We start from the raw sequence: 17,789 nt of genomic DNA on the forward strand, positions 1-17,789 counted from the left end.
AGTTTTACACAAAATAATTTACTTCTGTTGAAACACGTAGACACTTTGGATTTGACTTGTCAGGTTCGCCATGTGCTTTAAATTTTTTTCTATAATTTCGTTCATAGTTTCATTTTATTTGTTTGTTACACAATACATTATTAGGCATTGTTCACATACTGGTGATCAAACAAAGGATTGTAAGTTGTCTGCTACTCAGACTGACCTATGTTTTCGTCAATGTCATGTGATATCATCAATATAATATTTGTCAAAGGCAAAAACTCTTAAATTAATACAGTACAACCACATTGTAGGCTTTTGTTTAAATAAATTAAAAAGAGAAGACAACATCTGGTGGTGAGGAAGGGAAAAAGGTTCAAATATAACTAGATAAGCTTGCAGAGTAAACTTAACACTATTCCAGTATCACCAAGATAAAATGATTCCAGAATGAAATTCACACAAAGTGTAAACTGTGCACAGTCTGTAGAAATTTGTCTAAAATGTTAAAAGCGTGAAATGAACCCTATGATCGAGGGCCAGAGACTGTTGCTATCGTCCTACCATTATCCATCCCAACCTGTTATAAGGCCTGTTAATAATGCTTAACCCATGTAACACTATTAATAACCACTAAATCAGGTGAAACATGACACAGTAAATAACAACAAAGCAAAAACAATGACATCTGCATATATGCATCACTCTCAGATCAGTTCCATTATGATGATATAACAAATTAATAGCAGAGAAGCATAGTCAGCATTTCACTTAAACCTTCCACCACAATAACAAGTTGAATAAGTGAAATTAAATAAATAAAAAAGACCATTATAATAATAAGACACATAAAGCCACCCCAAACATGTGATAACTGTGTAGTTCAGAGATATAGTCATCGAGGGACTACAGGAAGGGATAGGCAATCATTCACACTAGCTTCCACCGTGTTACTGTAATAATGTTTGGGTAAGGTTTGCTGCCCACCATTGTTATGTACTGTACTGTAAAAAAGTAACCATGCTGCAGATCCAAACCTCAAAACAATGTCATACATGGAAACATAGATGAAGAAAACACAGCTAACTCCAAAGGGTCAGACAGAATGGAGGTTAAGGGTAGCTACAATGGGGGAGACTGACATAGGGCACAGCCAAGTCCACAGAACCACTGGAGTTATTATACCATGTGAATAGATTGACTAGAATTCTAAGATTCTATCTCTATGTAATAATAGACTATGTGGGTAGTCGTTAGTGGAAATACAATGTTCACAGTTAGCAGTCATGAAATACACAGGACATTTGCTACATCAAGTCAATCAACTGACATCAATATCGCTCGAAGGACAGGAATAATCTGCAGATTACATTGTTTTTAAATATAATGAAATGATCACATTTTTAGAGAACCCGAACATATCGAATAAGACCCCAAATTAAGGCTAAAACCAAGTAAAAGCATATTGGTTCATACTCTGGGGAGGCACTTTATACCATGGCCTCAGGACTTTTTGTAATACTGCATCCTGTTAAGTGTTTTACATTTTGGGAGTGCCAGTTTTTCCCTCCACTAGCTACTGTAAGGTTGCCTGGCAGGAGTTCAAAGGGAATTAGTCTCTGTGTGACATACACAACAAGGGTTAGTTAGATCATAACATGATCTGGTGCTTCCTTTCACTACAAGCCGAGAGTTCAGTCTGCCTTCTTTAACACAAAAGTGACACTTTCCTGATCTCAAGTCTGCGACATTCCCGAGCTACATTGGTTCTTATCACCTTGGCGCCTTCATCGCATCTCAACATGTAGTGATCTGATCTGACCTCCCTTTTGATTGAAACTCTCTCATTCCATGACAAACTCTTCCATACTTACTCATAAAACCTCACCAACATGCCTAACCTCCGGACAGACCCTCACAGTTGAATCTCTCTCGCTTTTCTACACCACAAATGACCTTTTCAGTGTTTGACCTCATAAAGTCCACTTCAGAGTATCAGTCCATGTTTCCATTTCAAATTCAGTAAACTTCATAAGTTCAGCAAGTGAAAATGTGCACCAAATATTACGAAATAAAACTCATAGGGATGTAAATACAAACATAAACCATTCAAACTGTATCTTTGACATCACACAACAGACAGAGAAACAAAACGTGGTTTTAGGGACAACAGAACAGTTAGCCACCGGTTAGCTTGTCTGCTAGCGCAGGGAACACAACAGCACTGCAAAGTGAGCACTATCAGTTTGACAGAACAGCCCATTGATATATCAATAACTTTTCATTTTTAAACATTTTGTCTGACCGAGAGATATTTGCTGAAAAAGGAGCAATCTGTGTAAATAAGTAAGATGGGTAACAGACCAGTAAGTTAGACGAGAGTGAAAGCAGGGTTGACAGGATGGAATGATCAGTGTGAGAATGGCCCAGCCTTCAGAACGCTGCTGTGTCATTATGTTCTATGTACAATCCTACTATGTGTAAAATATGCATGCATGTTGATTAGAGCTGACACATCCAGAGCAGAGGCAAATCACTATTTTTGATCAAACTGTCTTTTCAAAAACAGTTTCCACTTCAAACTTTCTGCATTTTCTACAGTTAGTCATTCATTCATTTTATTTTACATCAGAATTCAGACATTCTTGCAATGTCGTTGACCTTGATATGAGAAAAAGACTTTGAAATTGCCACAACAATGAATCAGTCTACCTCTAATGATAAGAGTTTAGACATGTAGTTTATAGATAATCAAACATGGAATGAAAGACCATATCAACCCTGCTTTTCAGTGATAGATATAGGGAATGTGAGTCTTGGAACGATGTGTGTGTGTGTGTGAGTGCTTTAAATGTGTTTGAGTACGGAGACCTCAGGAAAGGGAGGGACATGAGCAAAAGGAGTCAGAACCACACCCACAGAACCTAGAACCTTCTAGAACTCCCTAGATCCATCACCACCCATTACCTAGAACCTTCACTTACTCAGACTCCCCCACTATCTCCCAAATACAGTACCCAGCTTAGTACCCTACCCCTATAGTACCTAGTCCTATCTTTGTACCGTCCTACCCTCTATGATATGGCCTCTTTTCTATTAACAACCCCTTCTCACTCCTCTCTCCGCCTATCCCTTTCCCTGATGCTCCTCCCTCCTCATTGCTCATCCTCCCCAAACACATCGTTCTGTTTGCGCTTCATGTTCTCAAAGTCAAAGTCGCTGCCTGTCATACGCTTGTAGATGTCCTTGATGTCGTTGCAGGTGGTCTCAAAGTGAGTGGTGGCGTCGTAGGCTGACGAGGCGAATATCTGAACGAGACACAAAATCCCACAGGGTTTCTTTTACTCCAATGCCTTGTCCTAAAACATGTCTCATAAATAATCTTGTAGAAATATAGAAGGTAGTGTATATCTAGATGTGTTTGACTCACCTGGCTCTCAGTGCCGTCATCTGTGGGCTCATAGAGGTCACTGAGGGACACAAATCTGTAGATAAAGAGGGAAGACATCATTTATTAATTCACAAAAAATGTCCTTACTGCTATTCATTTAATTAATTTGTGATAGCACACATCGTACGAGCCGAGACAGTTTTGGACAATACAAAACAATCAGAGAGAAGAGTAGAAGAAGAGGTAGAACAGTAGAAGAAGAGGGAGAACAGTAGAAGAAGAGGGAGAAGAGACATACTTCTGGTCAATGGGCTCCAGCAGCTCCAGAGCAGGTTCTATCTCAGCCTCAGGCTCACTGGTCTCCACGGTGGTGCTGACGATGGCGATGTACTTTCCCTGGGCCGCCACATTGTGGGCGTAGGAGATCATACACACGTAGATGTCTGGAGGAGAGAACACAAGTTAGAACATTGAGTATTCAATTCAGATTTTACAATTGGACTTTCCTCTCTCCAACTCTCTTTTCCTCTCTTTTTCCCTCTCCAAAAACTGCTTCTATTATCATCTCTGTGAGGTAAACTTACTGTTAGAGGGAAAATCTCTACACCATGACCAAAGGAAGTCAGAAACATCCCATCTTAGTAAACCTGTACTTGGTCCACTCCTCACCTGACTTGCGGTTGACCTGGTTCTGAGGGATGATGATCTGACAGGAGTTGGCATCGTTGGTGCTCTTGATGGGGTGGCTGAGGATACAGATGACCCTGATCACCTGACCTGCCTTACGCACTCGGTCCTGGATGTAGCTGGGGTCACAGATCAGCTGTTTGCACCGAGCCACCTGACAGGGGAGGGACAATATATAAGACAATGTCAATCGAATATATTCACATAATGTATTTTCCCTCTTCTACCAATTGTATATGTTTCCCTAAGTGTATTATCAACCGTCTTGACCACTTTACTATATAGTCAAGAGATTGTGATTTTATAAAACAGATTAGATGGTGATTTTACCTCTCCCTCAGACTTCACTCCCACCACATGGCCATCCTCCATTACTATCTCCTCCACTGGTTTGTTGAGCATGTAGGTTCCTCCATAAATTGCACTTAATCTAAAAATGTATGAGAGAGAGAGACTATGATTTATACTATATTATAAAATATGGTAAAACATACTCTCTACACTATTGAAGACATTTTACATTTACAATTTAGTCAGTTAGATAATTTTATCCTAATCCAGAGTGACAGAGTGAACAGAATTCAACATGAAGAGCTTTGTCTAACTAAAGAAAGGCCATAAGGATTTAGGGATTACACATCTTACACACAGACCTGGCGAATCCTTGAGGCAGCTCCCCGAGGCCATAGAGGGGGTAAAGGTAGGGGCTCTTCCCATATCGGGCCAGGGATTCACTGTACAGCTTGATACGGTTGATGGTCTCCAAACAGGGCACATCAAGGTAGCTAGAGTTGGGGGATAGAGAGCCACATGATCAATAAGAGTCAGGGTTGGGGTCAATTCCATTTCAATTCAAGAAGTAAACTGAAATTCCAATGCAGAAATGTTGGATTGGAATGTCAGTTTACTTCCTGATAGGGATGATAGTGCCTCATTTTATTAGGAGATTAGGGATTAGTAATAGATTTAAGTGCTCTTACTCGTCTGTCCTGTAGAGGGCCAGGGCGTGGCCAGTGAAGTCAATGACATCCTGACCCAGGTCAAACTTCTTGTACACATCTCTCATGGTGGTGACTTTGGGGTCGACGCCCTCGAAGGTCTTAGGGTCGTTCTCGTCAAAGTTAGCCACAAACACTAGGAATTTCCGGAACCTTCTCTTCTCAAACATACCCATAAGATCTGGACAAGTGGTGAAGACAAATACTCAGCATAATATACTATACTGTACAAAGCAGAACAATACTAATTAAATATCACAAATCTAATATCACAGATTTTGTAGTACATATAGCGAACACATATCACAATCTATAGCACATTGAAACTTACTTGAAGCTAGTGCCTCAGTCTCAGTTGAGGGCACTTTGTAGATTTTTCCTCCCTTGTACACAAAACTACCCTCCACTACTTTGAAGTCCAGGTATCTTGTCACCTCTGTGTATAGCAGCATCTTCACAAGCTGACCTGTTTTTATTGGATTCACAGACAGAAAGGGTGGTCTTCATTTAATTACTCCAAGATTTCCATGTTTCATCAACAGGCACGATGGAGATGAAGATTGACATTTATTTATTGTGTAAATTCTGGCTTCCATCTTATCCTTATGATGTGGTGACGGTCTGCATATGGATATGGTGAGTAAGGCTAGTAGCTAAGGTAAGTAGCTAAGGTGACCATATTTGGAAATGGAAATATTCCCCAAAACATATTGGGGGGGGACTAAGCAGAACAATTTTGGGGTTTGTATGGAACTATATTTGACTATCAATTTTCGCTATAGGCCTTTCAAATAGTTATATTAATTATAACACAGAAATGGAATATCCCTCGACAGTTTCCTTAATCTTAGCCTATCTAGTAATTTTAGAATTATCCAAGTTTGGTAGCCTTTGCTTTTTTTAGCCATGACCATGGTTGTTCATGTGATGGTTACAATGTATCACTTATCAAATATTCTCATGAGGTTCCACGGCAAAGCTGCGGGAGCAAAAACGTTTGTTACAGGGACAGGCAACATTTTTCACATGCATGCCTGATTGGATACACCATTTGATTATTGAAAAATCAGCCTCAATATAACTTCAGAGTTGCATTTTTCGGAGGGCTAATCTGAGACATTTCCAGATACAGCTCTAGCCGGGGAGAGGACACCAAAATCGGGGACTGTCCCCAGAAATTGGGGACATCTGGTCACCCTGTAACAGGGTTCCCCAACTGGCGGGTGATTTTGATTTGGCCACAAAGTTTTCTTAAACCCAAAAAATATATATATATAATGTGTATATATATACACTACCGTTCAAAAGTTTAGCGTCACTTAGAAATGTCCTTGTTTTTGAAAGAAAAGTCAATTTTTGTCCATTAAAATAACATCAAATTGATCAGAAATACAGTGTAGACATTGTTAATGTTGTAAATGACTATTTGTAAATGACTATTTGTTGTAAATTACTATATTTGGATTTTTAATGGAATATCTACATAGGCATACAGAGGCCCATTATCAGCAACCATCACTCCTGTGTTCCAATGGCACGTTGTGTTAGCTAATCCAAGTTTATCATTTTAAAAGGTTAATTGATCATTAGAAAAGCCTTTTGCAATTATGTTAGCACAGCTGGAAACTGTTGTTTCCGATTAAAGAAGCAATAAAACTAGCCATCTTTAGACTAGTTGAGTATCTGGAGCATCAGCATTTGTGGGTTCGATTACAGGCTCAAAATGACCAGAAACAAAGTACTTTCTTATGAAACTCGTCAGTCTATTCTTGTTCTGAGAAATGAAGTCTATTCCATGCGAGAAATTGCCAAGAAACTGAAGATCTTGTACAACGCTGTGTACTACTCCCTTCACAGAACAATACAAACTGGCTCTAACCAGAATAGAAAGAGGAGTGGGAGGCCCCTGTGCACAACTGAGCAAGAGGACAAGTACATTAGAGTGTCTAGTTTGAGAAACAGACACCTCACAAGTCCTCAACTGGCAGCTTCATTAAATAGTACACGCAAAACACCCGTCTCAACGTCAACAGTGAAGAGGCGACTCCGGGATGCTGGCCTTCTAGGCAGAATTGCAAAGAAAAAGACATATCTCAGACTGGCCAATAAAAAGAAAAGATTAAGATGGACAAAAGAACACAGACACTGGACAGAGGCACTCTGCCTAGAAGGCCAGCATCCCGGCGGTTCCAACCGTCGTTTCGTTGTGAGATGCAGAGTAGGTGAACGGATGATCTCTGCATGTGTGAAGCATGGAGGAGGAGGTGTGATTATGTGGGGGTGCTTTTCTGGTGACACTGTCTGTGATTTATTTAGAATTCAAGGCACACTTAACCAGCATGGCTACCACAGCATTCTGCAGTGATATGCATCCCATCTGGTTTGCGCTTATTGGGACTATCATTTGTTTTTCAACAGGACAATGACCCAAAACACACCTCCAGGCTGTGTAAGGGCTATTTGACCAAGAAGGAGAGTGATGGAGTGCTGCATCAGATGACCTCGCCTCCACAGCCACCCGACCTCAACACAATTGAGATGATTTGGGATGAGTTGCACCGCAGAGTGAAGGAAAAGCCTCCAACAAGTGCTCAGCATATATGGGAACTCATTCAAGACTGTTGGAAAAGCATTCCAGCTGAAGCTGGTTGAGAGAATGCCAAGAGTGTCCAAAGCTGTCATCAAGGCAAAGGGTGGCTATTTGAAGAATCTCAAATATAAAATATATTTTGATTGGTTTAACACTTTTTTGGTTACTACGTGATTCCATATGTGTTATTTCATAGTTTTAATTTCTTCACTATTATTCTACAATGTAGAAAATAGTAAAAATAAAGAAAACCCCTTGAATGAGTAGGTGTGTCCAAACTTTTGACTGGTATATATAACTTTTGTGTGTATATATATATATATATAATTTGTTTGTATTATTGGACAAAAAAGACTCTCAAAACACCATCAAATCAGCTAATCTAATGGTTTAAAAACAAATCCCACAACTGACCATTGGCCATTAGAAATTTGGGGATGAGGTCCACATTCCAGTCTCTTCCACGACCCATAGACTCTGGAGGGCTGTCAGGCAGCTCAAAGCGCTTGTACAGCTATGGAAGGAAAATATATGCTTGAGTGAAAACATTAATGAAGACTATTACTTTTCTAACAAATTGCAAACTATTAACCTGGGGGCATAAATAAAAGTAAAGTACAAGATAATAAATATTTGACATAGCCCATGGAGGGTTGAGTGAAACATTGGAATACATTAAATATGATTGAATATTTGAATAGATATTGACACATAAAGTGATGACCATTAGATCCACAATGTTCCCTGACCTTACCTCTTCCAGAGGGGTGATGGAGGAGCTTTCACCTCCATAGTAGGGGTTCCTGTCCATGTGCAGCACTTTCTTTCCATTCACAGACATGATCCCAGAGAGGATGCATTCCTTAAACAAAATGAAAAGCAAAATATGAATCAACATTTGTATTGGAAAAACAATTGTGTGTGTGTTTGTGTGTGTGAGAGAGAGAGAGAGAGATAGAGATATAGAGAAAGAGTGAGAAAGAAAAAGTGTGTGTGTGTGTGTGTGTGTGTGTGTGTGTGTGTGTGTTTGAGAAGGAGAGGAAGTAGTGAGAGAAAGGAGGGGTGTAGGAGGGAGGGACAAGATGTGTGCACACGTGAGCCGATGTCTCAGCCATATGAATAATACTAATAATATTACTCATAAAAACAAATCATTGTAGTATAAATAAAGAAAATAAACTTGTGGTCTCTTTACATATGTACTGGATATTATATTGTTAATATTCACTCAGGCTATATCATTAACTGTCTAAACAAAAAAACAAAAATATTATGACATTGTACATTGACACCTCGTAAGATGTCGGCTTAGTCATTGTAAAGTCGGTACACATTATCATCGAACAGGGTGCGATAACAGGCGACACATTATACAGTTCTACGGAGAGGTTCTATTAATTTAAACCGTTCTCAGGCCTGCTCAAATGCAGTTCAATGAAGGCCCACTCCATCATCACACAGGGGTTACGCCTAAAGATGCTGCACAACGAATGAAGAATCCATTGACAACACATGTATCAAATTAAATAGCCTAGCTATATCGTTTTATTTATTATTGAAAGATATCGTATCAGCATTTGTGCAGATAGGCTATTTATCATCACATTTTCTTAAAGTCAGCCATGGACGCAGTTGCTCTGATCCATTGCATTATTGGATGAATAAGGGAACATAGGCAAACTTCATAAATGTTAAGTTTACTATGCAACATCACCAAACCAAGCCCTAATATGAAGCACATAGCATGTATTACTTACTGTGAGTCCGGTTCCCAAAACGATCACGTCATATTCCTCATCCATGTTGTATCACCGTCTCTCCTGTCTCGCCCTCTTTTGCCTTGTGAAATTTTAAGGAAATTGGCAGGAAAAGAAACCTAGTGGAAGAACGAACGCAATTGATCTCCGTTTCTTTTGGGCAAGTGTATGCCGTTTTAAGTTTGTATTTATTTATTTATAAACAGTTTTAATTGATAAGTGGAATCTGGTCCACACTGTCACCGGCGAGAACTACCAAAAATGGCCCTAACCGTGGAACGCTGTGGAACAGCAACGATACCTTCGCGTCGGAAAGTAGTGCACATCCCTTGCGTCTGCTCCTCACACTACACTCACGTTTAAATACTTATGCTATTAAAGGCTTGCGTATTCATAAATATGCTATGATGTTACCGGAGGTTTTACATTTTTCAATTATCTTCTATTGACTGATTAGACTTTGAATTTTTATTTCCCCATTCAGTCCTTTTTTCATTGAAGTAGTGCAGCAATTGCGGATGCACTGGTATTCCTCCGCCAACACTGCTGTTATGAAAAAGCTCAGATAGTCTATGAAAAGAGTTATGTATTTAGCCTGTGTATAACATCAGCTGTGCGAAGTGTTACATAACATTCATCTTGCTTATTTAGGCATTATGTTGGCTACTTTGTGTAGCCTATTAATCGTTCATCAACCTGATTTGGGTGGCATATAAAAGCCATTAATTTTAGCCCTATAGGCTATATCCTCAAGATTAGACACGCCTGAAAACGTCGAACTGCCTAGCCTATGTATGTATATTCTACTAGATGGCCTATTCCATTGTATGGACCGAAAATGAAGCCCGCAAACATGCGCACGCTAGCTGTAACTCATATCTGCACCATGGACCGATGCCAGGTTTATTGTTTGAACGTTGACCCGTTCTGACAGGCCACTCAGGTTCAAGTTTCAGGACCACGGAGAGCGCAAAAGGTTTCTCGGACAATATAGCGCCCGTTTTACTTTGAAAGTCCCATATCATATTCACCAATATTCTGAGATTAGGCATAAACAGCCTTGCAATTACTTTGTCAGGTGTTCACAGATAGAAAGTTGATACAATCACAGGCCTATACATCTGCTACGACTTAAATAAACTAACCATAACCTAATGAGATTCTATAATGTTACAGATCTTTATCGAATGTAATTAGATTAAATATCGAATATTGTGATGCTAAATAAATTGCCACAAGAAATCAGGCTTTATTGGTAAAAAAATGTCTTTGCATATTGCAACTTGTGACATTGCTTGCCCCCCAAAACGGTTAAGATTGAATTGAGTTATTATTTCCCATTCACAGTATATCATTTATAAAAGCTCAATGTGGTCTTTGTGAAAAGATGGGTCAGGGCAGGCTGCGTGAGAAGGAAGTGTTCCATTGACTCCCATGACAGTCAGCTGATTTACCCCACGTGACTTGGACTTTACGGAAAAGAAAACCTACCATGGCAGGTTCTGAGTCGTCAAGTAAATTGCGTACTATCATGGCCTTTATTGCTCTTTTATTTGCCCTATTATCTACTGGACATTGCAGCAGTCAGGTACCACTTGTAATGTGGTCCAGTGAAGGGTAAATATGTATTATTAGTTTGAAAGCGAAGGGATTTTAAGTACTGTGCTAGTTTAACTAGCTAGCATGCTAAACTAACCATTCCAGCTGGATTGCTACCTAGCCTTGTAACGTTAGCTATATTCAGTTTTATAAGACGCATAACGTTAGCAGGGTAAATGCATTTATCCTTAATTTAAAAAAAAAAGGATCTTTATTAGGTATTTCTAATCATTGCCATGTTAGTTGTTGATTTGTGTCCAGCTATAGTAGTTGGATGTCTTGTTATTCAATTGACATAAAACTATTTTGTTCATATATCCAGGCACACCTTGCCACCCATGGCATCTCCAGCTGCTGGTCACATAATATCTAATGACCAACTGATGTCCTACCTAAATTCTGCTCTGGGGTCTACCCCACACAACGTGCTTCTCTTCCTACAGGACAAGGTCAGGCCTGAGATAAATCATAATTGTATTCAGTTGTACAATGAAACATTGTCTACTACTTGGCAAATACTATTTGAAGCCTGATCAATGCCAGTGTTAGTATGTAATGTCAAATTCTAATTAGCCTACTGTACTCCTGCTTTAGGGAACAGTAGTGCAGAGCTAGACCAGCTACAGTGCAGTATGCTTTTTGACTGTAATAAGTTGTTTTAATGCCATGTGCGCAAGTACAGTGCAATGCCTTTCTTGTTAGCTCTAAACCCAACAATGCAGTAATCACTAACAATATAATACTACACATAACACAAGGTAGAACAAAAACACACGATAAATAGATATAAGAAGAACATGAGAAAGTAAGCATACTATATACAGGGTCAGTACATTCCAGTACCATATTTACTATCTGCAGGGATACTGGAGTGATAGAGGTAGACACTAGTGTATACACACTTATGTTATACTAGGGAAATTGTTTCCATAGCTAGGGCTGACTGTGAGGACTTGTGACGAGTTCAGTTAGCTATTGTTCACAGTTAGCTATTGTTATGTAAATGACAGCTGAAAAGTACCAGGGGGCAGTCTTTGGCCCCAAGTGAGAGCAGGTCCGCCGGAGCCATGGCCCCGTGAGCACGGTGTCGGCCCACGTAGATGGAAAGAAAAGTCTGAGCCTTTTGGGTAAAACACTGGGGTGAATCCTGTATGGAAATGCAATGAAGCCCATAATGCCCTGGCCTGGTGTTTCTCATTCTGGTGTGACAATGCGCCACAGCCCCACTTCCCCTTTACTACTTCCCATTCTCAGACCATCTGTTTTAGATATGTAGTAATATTGATACTATGAAAAAGGGTTTTAGCTTTTTATATTGAAGCAGATGACACTGACATTGTTGTTGTTATGTGTTTTGTTTTTTACATAGCTGAGCAAAGATGACTTCACAAGGTATGGGGGTGTTTTTGGAAATAATCATGAGAGTGCCTTTCCCAACCTGGAGGTAAGTATTCTATCCTTTGAGGTGAGGCTGGGTATTGGGATACTAATATGATCAGTGCCCATATTCATAAAGTGTCATCTCAGTATTGAATTGGTGATCTATGATCAGTGGTTCTCTAACCTCTACTCTGGGACCCCCAGACGGTTCCCAATTTTGTTGTTGCCCTGAACTAGCTCACCTGATTCACCTATTCAATGGCTTGATGATTAGTTGACAAGTTAAATCAGGTGTGCTAGCTCTGGAATAGATCATACAGGGAACAGCTGGGGATCCCAGATGAGAGGTTTTAGATCACAATGAGTAAGATAACATGGACAGTGGGGATCTAATCCTACATCAGCAGTGCTACTTTGAGACACTTTATAAATTCAGACCCAGATATAGGTTGATAACTAACTTTGACTTTTCTCTCTCTCCCAGTCTGCATTACAGTCTTCCTCTTCGTTGGTGCTGCCTGCCCTGTCATGGCTTGGTGCTAGTGCCGTCCCAGGTCTGCTACAGGAGAAGCTGGGTGTTTCCCCACTCAGCGTAGACCCAGACACACTGGCGCATCTCCGACTCAATGCATCAGACAACACTCTGCTGCTTATCATCCTGCCCTATTCTACTAGGTAATACAATTAAACTAAATGTTTATAGAGTCCAGTGTTTTGGACAAATACTATTTGATTGATTCACAATCGTACATTAACTTAAGCATGTATTGTATATTCATGCTCTTTGTTTATGTTCCAGTGCTTACCTGTCCTGTAAGGAAGTCCTGCGTAGCAATGGTAAGTTGAAGTTTTGACCATTTATTGTTCTTGTCCAAATGCTGTTGTTATTTTATATATTGGGATTTATGTATTCAATAACTACTTATTTCTGTGACTCAACAATGTGTCATACGGTATGTCTGAGTGGTGCATTTTCCTATCGCCCTAGATGAGGTCATTGGTAAAGTTCTGAGCATCATGAAAGCCCAGGGTGTTCCCTACACTGCTATTTACACTGGACTCAAGCCCTCACGAGTAAGTAACTTTTAAAAATAATCAAACATATGCTTCTAATCTACATTATGTGTATAAGCATGTTTTCAGCATTGTAGTTTCTACTGTCCCCTCACCTGACTTAACAAAAGAACACCACATCACTTTATTTTATGTTCTACTGACCTTATCAATAAAGTTGTATTTTTTTTATTGTGTTCTACTTACCTTCTTGTTCCCTAGGTGATTGAGGAGCCATCCATGGTTGGCCAGTCTTCTATGGGCCGGTCCTTGCTGCAGGCGGTTATCGATGAGGTCAAACCGCCTTTGATGTTTAACACTACTAGTGGCCCTTGCATCATGCTCTGGGCCCAGAATCTCAACGTCAGCTTTAATAACCTGGAATGGATTGACCTCGGTCCATTGACCTTTGCTCCAGGTGGCTCTGTGAGCACGGCTGGGTCCTTCTGTAATGAAACAAATTCACAGTGAGCTTCATACTCTCATTTTACTATGACATGACACTTGTACTGTACTGGTACAGTACCAGTCAAGAGTTTGGACACACCTATTCATTCAAGGGTTTGTCTTTATTTTTTACTATTTTCTACATTGTAGAATAATAGTGAAGACATCAAAACTATGAAATAACACATATGGAATCATGTAGTAACCAATAAAGTAACCTGGGTCTCCACAATCACCCAACCTCAACCCAATTGAGATGGTTTGGGATGAGTTGGACCGCAGAGTAAAGAAAAACCAGCCAACAAGTGCTCAGCATATATGGGAACTCCTTCCAGACTGTTGGGAAAGCATTCCAGGTGAAGCTGGTTGAGAGAATGCCAAGAGTGTGCAAAGCTGTCATCAAGGTAAAGGGTGGCTACTTTGAAGAATCTCAAATATAAAATATATTTTGATTGAACACTTTTTTTGGTTACTACATGTTATTTCATAGTTTTGATTTCTTCACTATTATTCTACAATGTAGAAAATAGTCCAAATAAAGTCAAACCCAGGAAGGAGTAGGTGTGTCCAAACTTTTGACTGGTACTGTACAAAGTACAGTTGATTAGTGTCTTATGGTACAAGTGTTACATCTCTTAGCACTATCAAATTACCCAATTGTGTGTTGATTTAATAATTTGGAATTTGTTTATTGGTGACATTATTACTATTACACTATACAATAATGGCGGATGTTTTGAATACAACGTGTGCTCGTCTTTCTCAGGCTTGTCCTTGATTATGGAAGTTCTGTTCCAACGTACAACCCCTTCCGTCTCATGTAAGTATTATAATGTAGTTTTATCACGATAATACGCAAAACAAGTATTATAAAAGATTACACCAAAGTGCAGAGCATCAGTTCCTATGAAAATACACCACCTTGCTCTTGCATGTATCGATCTGTCCAATGTATAAACAATGAATTCCTGTACATTCTCACTCCTATATTAAGCGTGAGATTACACACATTACATTTTTCATAACTGGGTGGTTTGAGCCCTGAATGCTGATTGGCTGAAAGCCATGGTATACCAGACTGTATACCACGGGTATGACAAATCATTTATTTTTACTGCTCTAATTGCCAGTTTATAATAGCAATAAGGCACCTCAGGGTTTGTGGTATATTGCTAATATACCACGGCTAAGGGCTGTATCCAGGCACTCTGCGTCGTGTTGTGCCTAAGAACAGCCCTTAGCCGTGGTATATTGGCCATATACCACACCCCCTCGGGCCTTATTGCTTAATTAAAGCATGATACTCACCAAGTCTCATCTTCTCTAGCTTCTCCATGAGCCAGCGGCGCTACCCTGTGTCTGCACGAAACTGGTTCACCCTGGACACAGTGCAACTGCTATTCAATGCCGATACAGCCATTTACAATGGCAGCCGGGGCATCTACGCCCCCGCAGAGTACTCCTTCCACTGCCAGAATGTCAACAACTTCCGTAATGCACTGCTTGTGCCCCGCACTCAGAATGCTACCCAGTGGAGGATTCTCTTCACCGACTTCCAGGTACTGATGCATGAATGTCGGAAAAGAAAGCGCCCGTCAATAAGCAGTGTTCTAGAGGGTTCATTGAACAAAAAGTGTTTAGTCTTTACTCTTTAATTCCTTGTTACTCATTTTGCTTATTCCCCTCATTCCCCATATAGATCCAAGGCTTCAGTATACTGAACAAGACAACAGATTTCTCCTATGCCAGTGACTGTGCTGGCTTCTTCACACCAGGAATCTGGATGGGCCTGATCACCTCTCTGCTGATGCTGCTAATCCTCACCTACGGCCTGCACATGATCATGCAGCTACGCTCCATGGACCGCTTTGACGACCCTAAAGGCCCCTCAATCTCAGTGCCTCAGTCAGAGTAATGAAGACAAGAGAATGCCCCTGAGCCTGGTCCCAGATCTGTTTGTGCTGTCTTGCCTACCCCTATGGTCATTGTCGTGTGACATTGACCATGTGACAATGTAAGTTGGCAAGACGACACAAACAGATCTGGAACCAGGCTAACCCCTCCACTCCCCTAACTTATGTTCCCTCCTTTTGATTTGCTCATGACTTATTCGATATATTCTATTGTCATTCGCTTACTTGCTTTAGCCACCTCCACCCTGTTCTCTGATTGTCAGCATTGAGCATTCCCATTCTCTTAGCCTTTGTCAAATCACATTTTATTCGTCACATGGTTCGTAAACAACAGGTGTAGACTAACAGTGAAATGCTTTCTTATGGGCCCTTCCCAACAATGCAGAGAAATAATAACTGAATAAATACACAGTGAGTAATGATAACTTGGGTACCAGTACTGAGTAGATGAGCAGGGGTATGAAGTAGATATGTACATATCGGTAGGGATAAAGTGACTAGGCAACAGGATAGATAATCAACATTAGCAGCAGCTTATGTGATGAGTCATATGAGTTAGTGCAAAAAGGGTCAATGCAGATAGTCCAGGTAGCTGTTGGTTCCAAACGTGGTACATCGTGCGGTAGCAGAGAGAACAGTCTATGACTTGGGTGGCTGGAGTCGGACAATTTTTAGGGCCTTCCCCTGACACGGCCTGTGTTCCTCTGACACCATCCATGTGTTTCTATGTCTGTGTTACCATTTTATCTTGCAAGGCGGTGCATTCCATAGCCTCTCTTCATCTGCACTTGCCCAAAGGAAACTGCATGATGTACTGTCAATACTCCTCTTTTGCCTTGATACATTCTCGGATCACGCATGTTTCAATGAGTGCCAATTAAGGGGTTTGTTTGTACAAGTAATACCGCTGGTCGTCAGAGAGAAGCTTTTGTTGCCAATTTAATTAATGTGATTGTAGCATGTTGTGGAACTGATTTAGTTGTATTTCACTTGCTTTGTAAGTTTCTCAGCTGTGTAATTTAAAAAGAGAACATAATAATAATGAATTGCATGTACATATGAAGTTGAACGTATGTGTGCAGACTTATGCTATTGACAATGCCTACCCTAAATATTGCTGTTGGAAATGCCAGTGGGATGAATTTAAGATCACAGAATGCTGTGCAAATTGTTTTGTATCACTTTGTTCCAAAAAGACAGTTTTACACAACAATGCTAGCCTGTGTTTTTTAAATTATTATTGACAAGTGTAAAGTTATGCTGAAATTACATGAAATGTCAAACTATCAGGGACCCTCATGCCCCTACACATACAGAATCAAATGTATACTCAAATCCAATGCTTTGCCATCTTGAAGCAACTCATGCAATTTATTAAGAATAAAAAATGTGCCTCTTAAACACTATTCTTTAAGGCCCAGTGGAGTCAAAGGTGTTTTTCCCTGTAGTTTATGTAAATATCCACTATGAGGTTGAAATAATACATGCCCTTTTAGTGTAAGAGCTGTTTGAAAAGACTGCCTGGAATTTAGTAGAAGGCTGTTTTGGTGGGATGGAGTTTTGGCATGCTTGATGTCATCACCATCATTGGTTAATAGACCAATAGAGTTCCAAACCTCTCTGCCAATAACAGCTAGTTTTCAGTTTTCCCCTCCCATTCAGAACATTCCCAGACAGTCCTTGCTAAATTCTTGCTTGAGAAATTGCTCTTTGCTAATAATATATATTTTTCTTCTTTTTGACCATTTTTATTGAAAACAATCACAGTAAGGTACTTAATTGTTAGCTAGAAATGATTTGATATTGAGATAAAAACGGCTGCTTTGGTAGTTTAAAATGTCCCACAACCTTTGCTTAAACAGGTGTACCGTTTTTTTATTTGTCTGGTCAAACTGTCCAAACATTGCCTCCAGATAACATATGTTTGATTATAATTATCACATGAATATTGCATTATGGTCACATTATTAAATTGCTAAAGTAAACAAGTTC

General features: G+C 39.9%; 2 protein-coding genes across 2 annotated transcripts; one reads left to right on the top strand and one right to left on the bottom strand.

Moving 5' to 3' along the window:
- Positions 1 to 95: 95 nt before the first annotated feature.
- Positions 96 to 9,690, bottom strand: LOC129860626 (rab GDP dissociation inhibitor alpha). The gene is made up of 11 exons (XM_055931213.1): positions 9,406 to 9,690; positions 8,403 to 8,510; positions 8,063 to 8,162; positions 5,390 to 5,524; positions 5,041 to 5,239; positions 4,714 to 4,845; positions 4,391 to 4,490; positions 4,043 to 4,214; positions 3,672 to 3,816; positions 3,413 to 3,467; positions 96 to 3,290 (listed from the first exon to the last, which is right to left on the bottom strand). The coding sequence occupies exons 1-11, from the start codon at positions 9,448 to 9,450 to the stop codon at positions 3,138 to 3,140; spliced, it is 1,344 nt and encodes a 447-aa protein (XP_055787188.1). The 5' UTR covers positions 9,451 to 9,690; the 3' UTR covers positions 96 to 3,137.
- A 1,163-nt stretch (positions 9,691 to 10,853) lies between these two features.
- Positions 10,854 to 17,203, top strand: LOC129860625 (V-type proton ATPase subunit S1-like). Its single transcript, XM_055931212.1, has 10 exons — positions 10,854 to 11,022; positions 11,327 to 11,453; positions 12,374 to 12,448; positions 12,869 to 13,059; positions 13,184 to 13,221; positions 13,373 to 13,458; positions 13,660 to 13,904; positions 14,651 to 14,704; positions 15,212 to 15,443; positions 15,584 to 17,203. The coding sequence occupies exons 1-10, from the start codon at positions 10,898 to 10,900 to the stop codon at positions 15,797 to 15,799; spliced, it is 1,389 nt and encodes a 462-aa protein (XP_055787187.1). The 5' UTR covers positions 10,854 to 10,897; the 3' UTR covers positions 15,800 to 17,203.
- Positions 17,204 to 17,789: the final 586 nt, after the last annotated feature.

This window comes from Salvelinus fontinalis, chromosome 8 (assembly GCF_029448725.1).
Source record: "Salvelinus fontinalis isolate EN_2023a chromosome 8, ASM2944872v1, whole genome shotgun sequence".
Lineage (NCBI taxonomy): Eukaryota > Metazoa > Chordata > Actinopteri > Salmoniformes > Salmonidae > Salvelinus > Salvelinus fontinalis.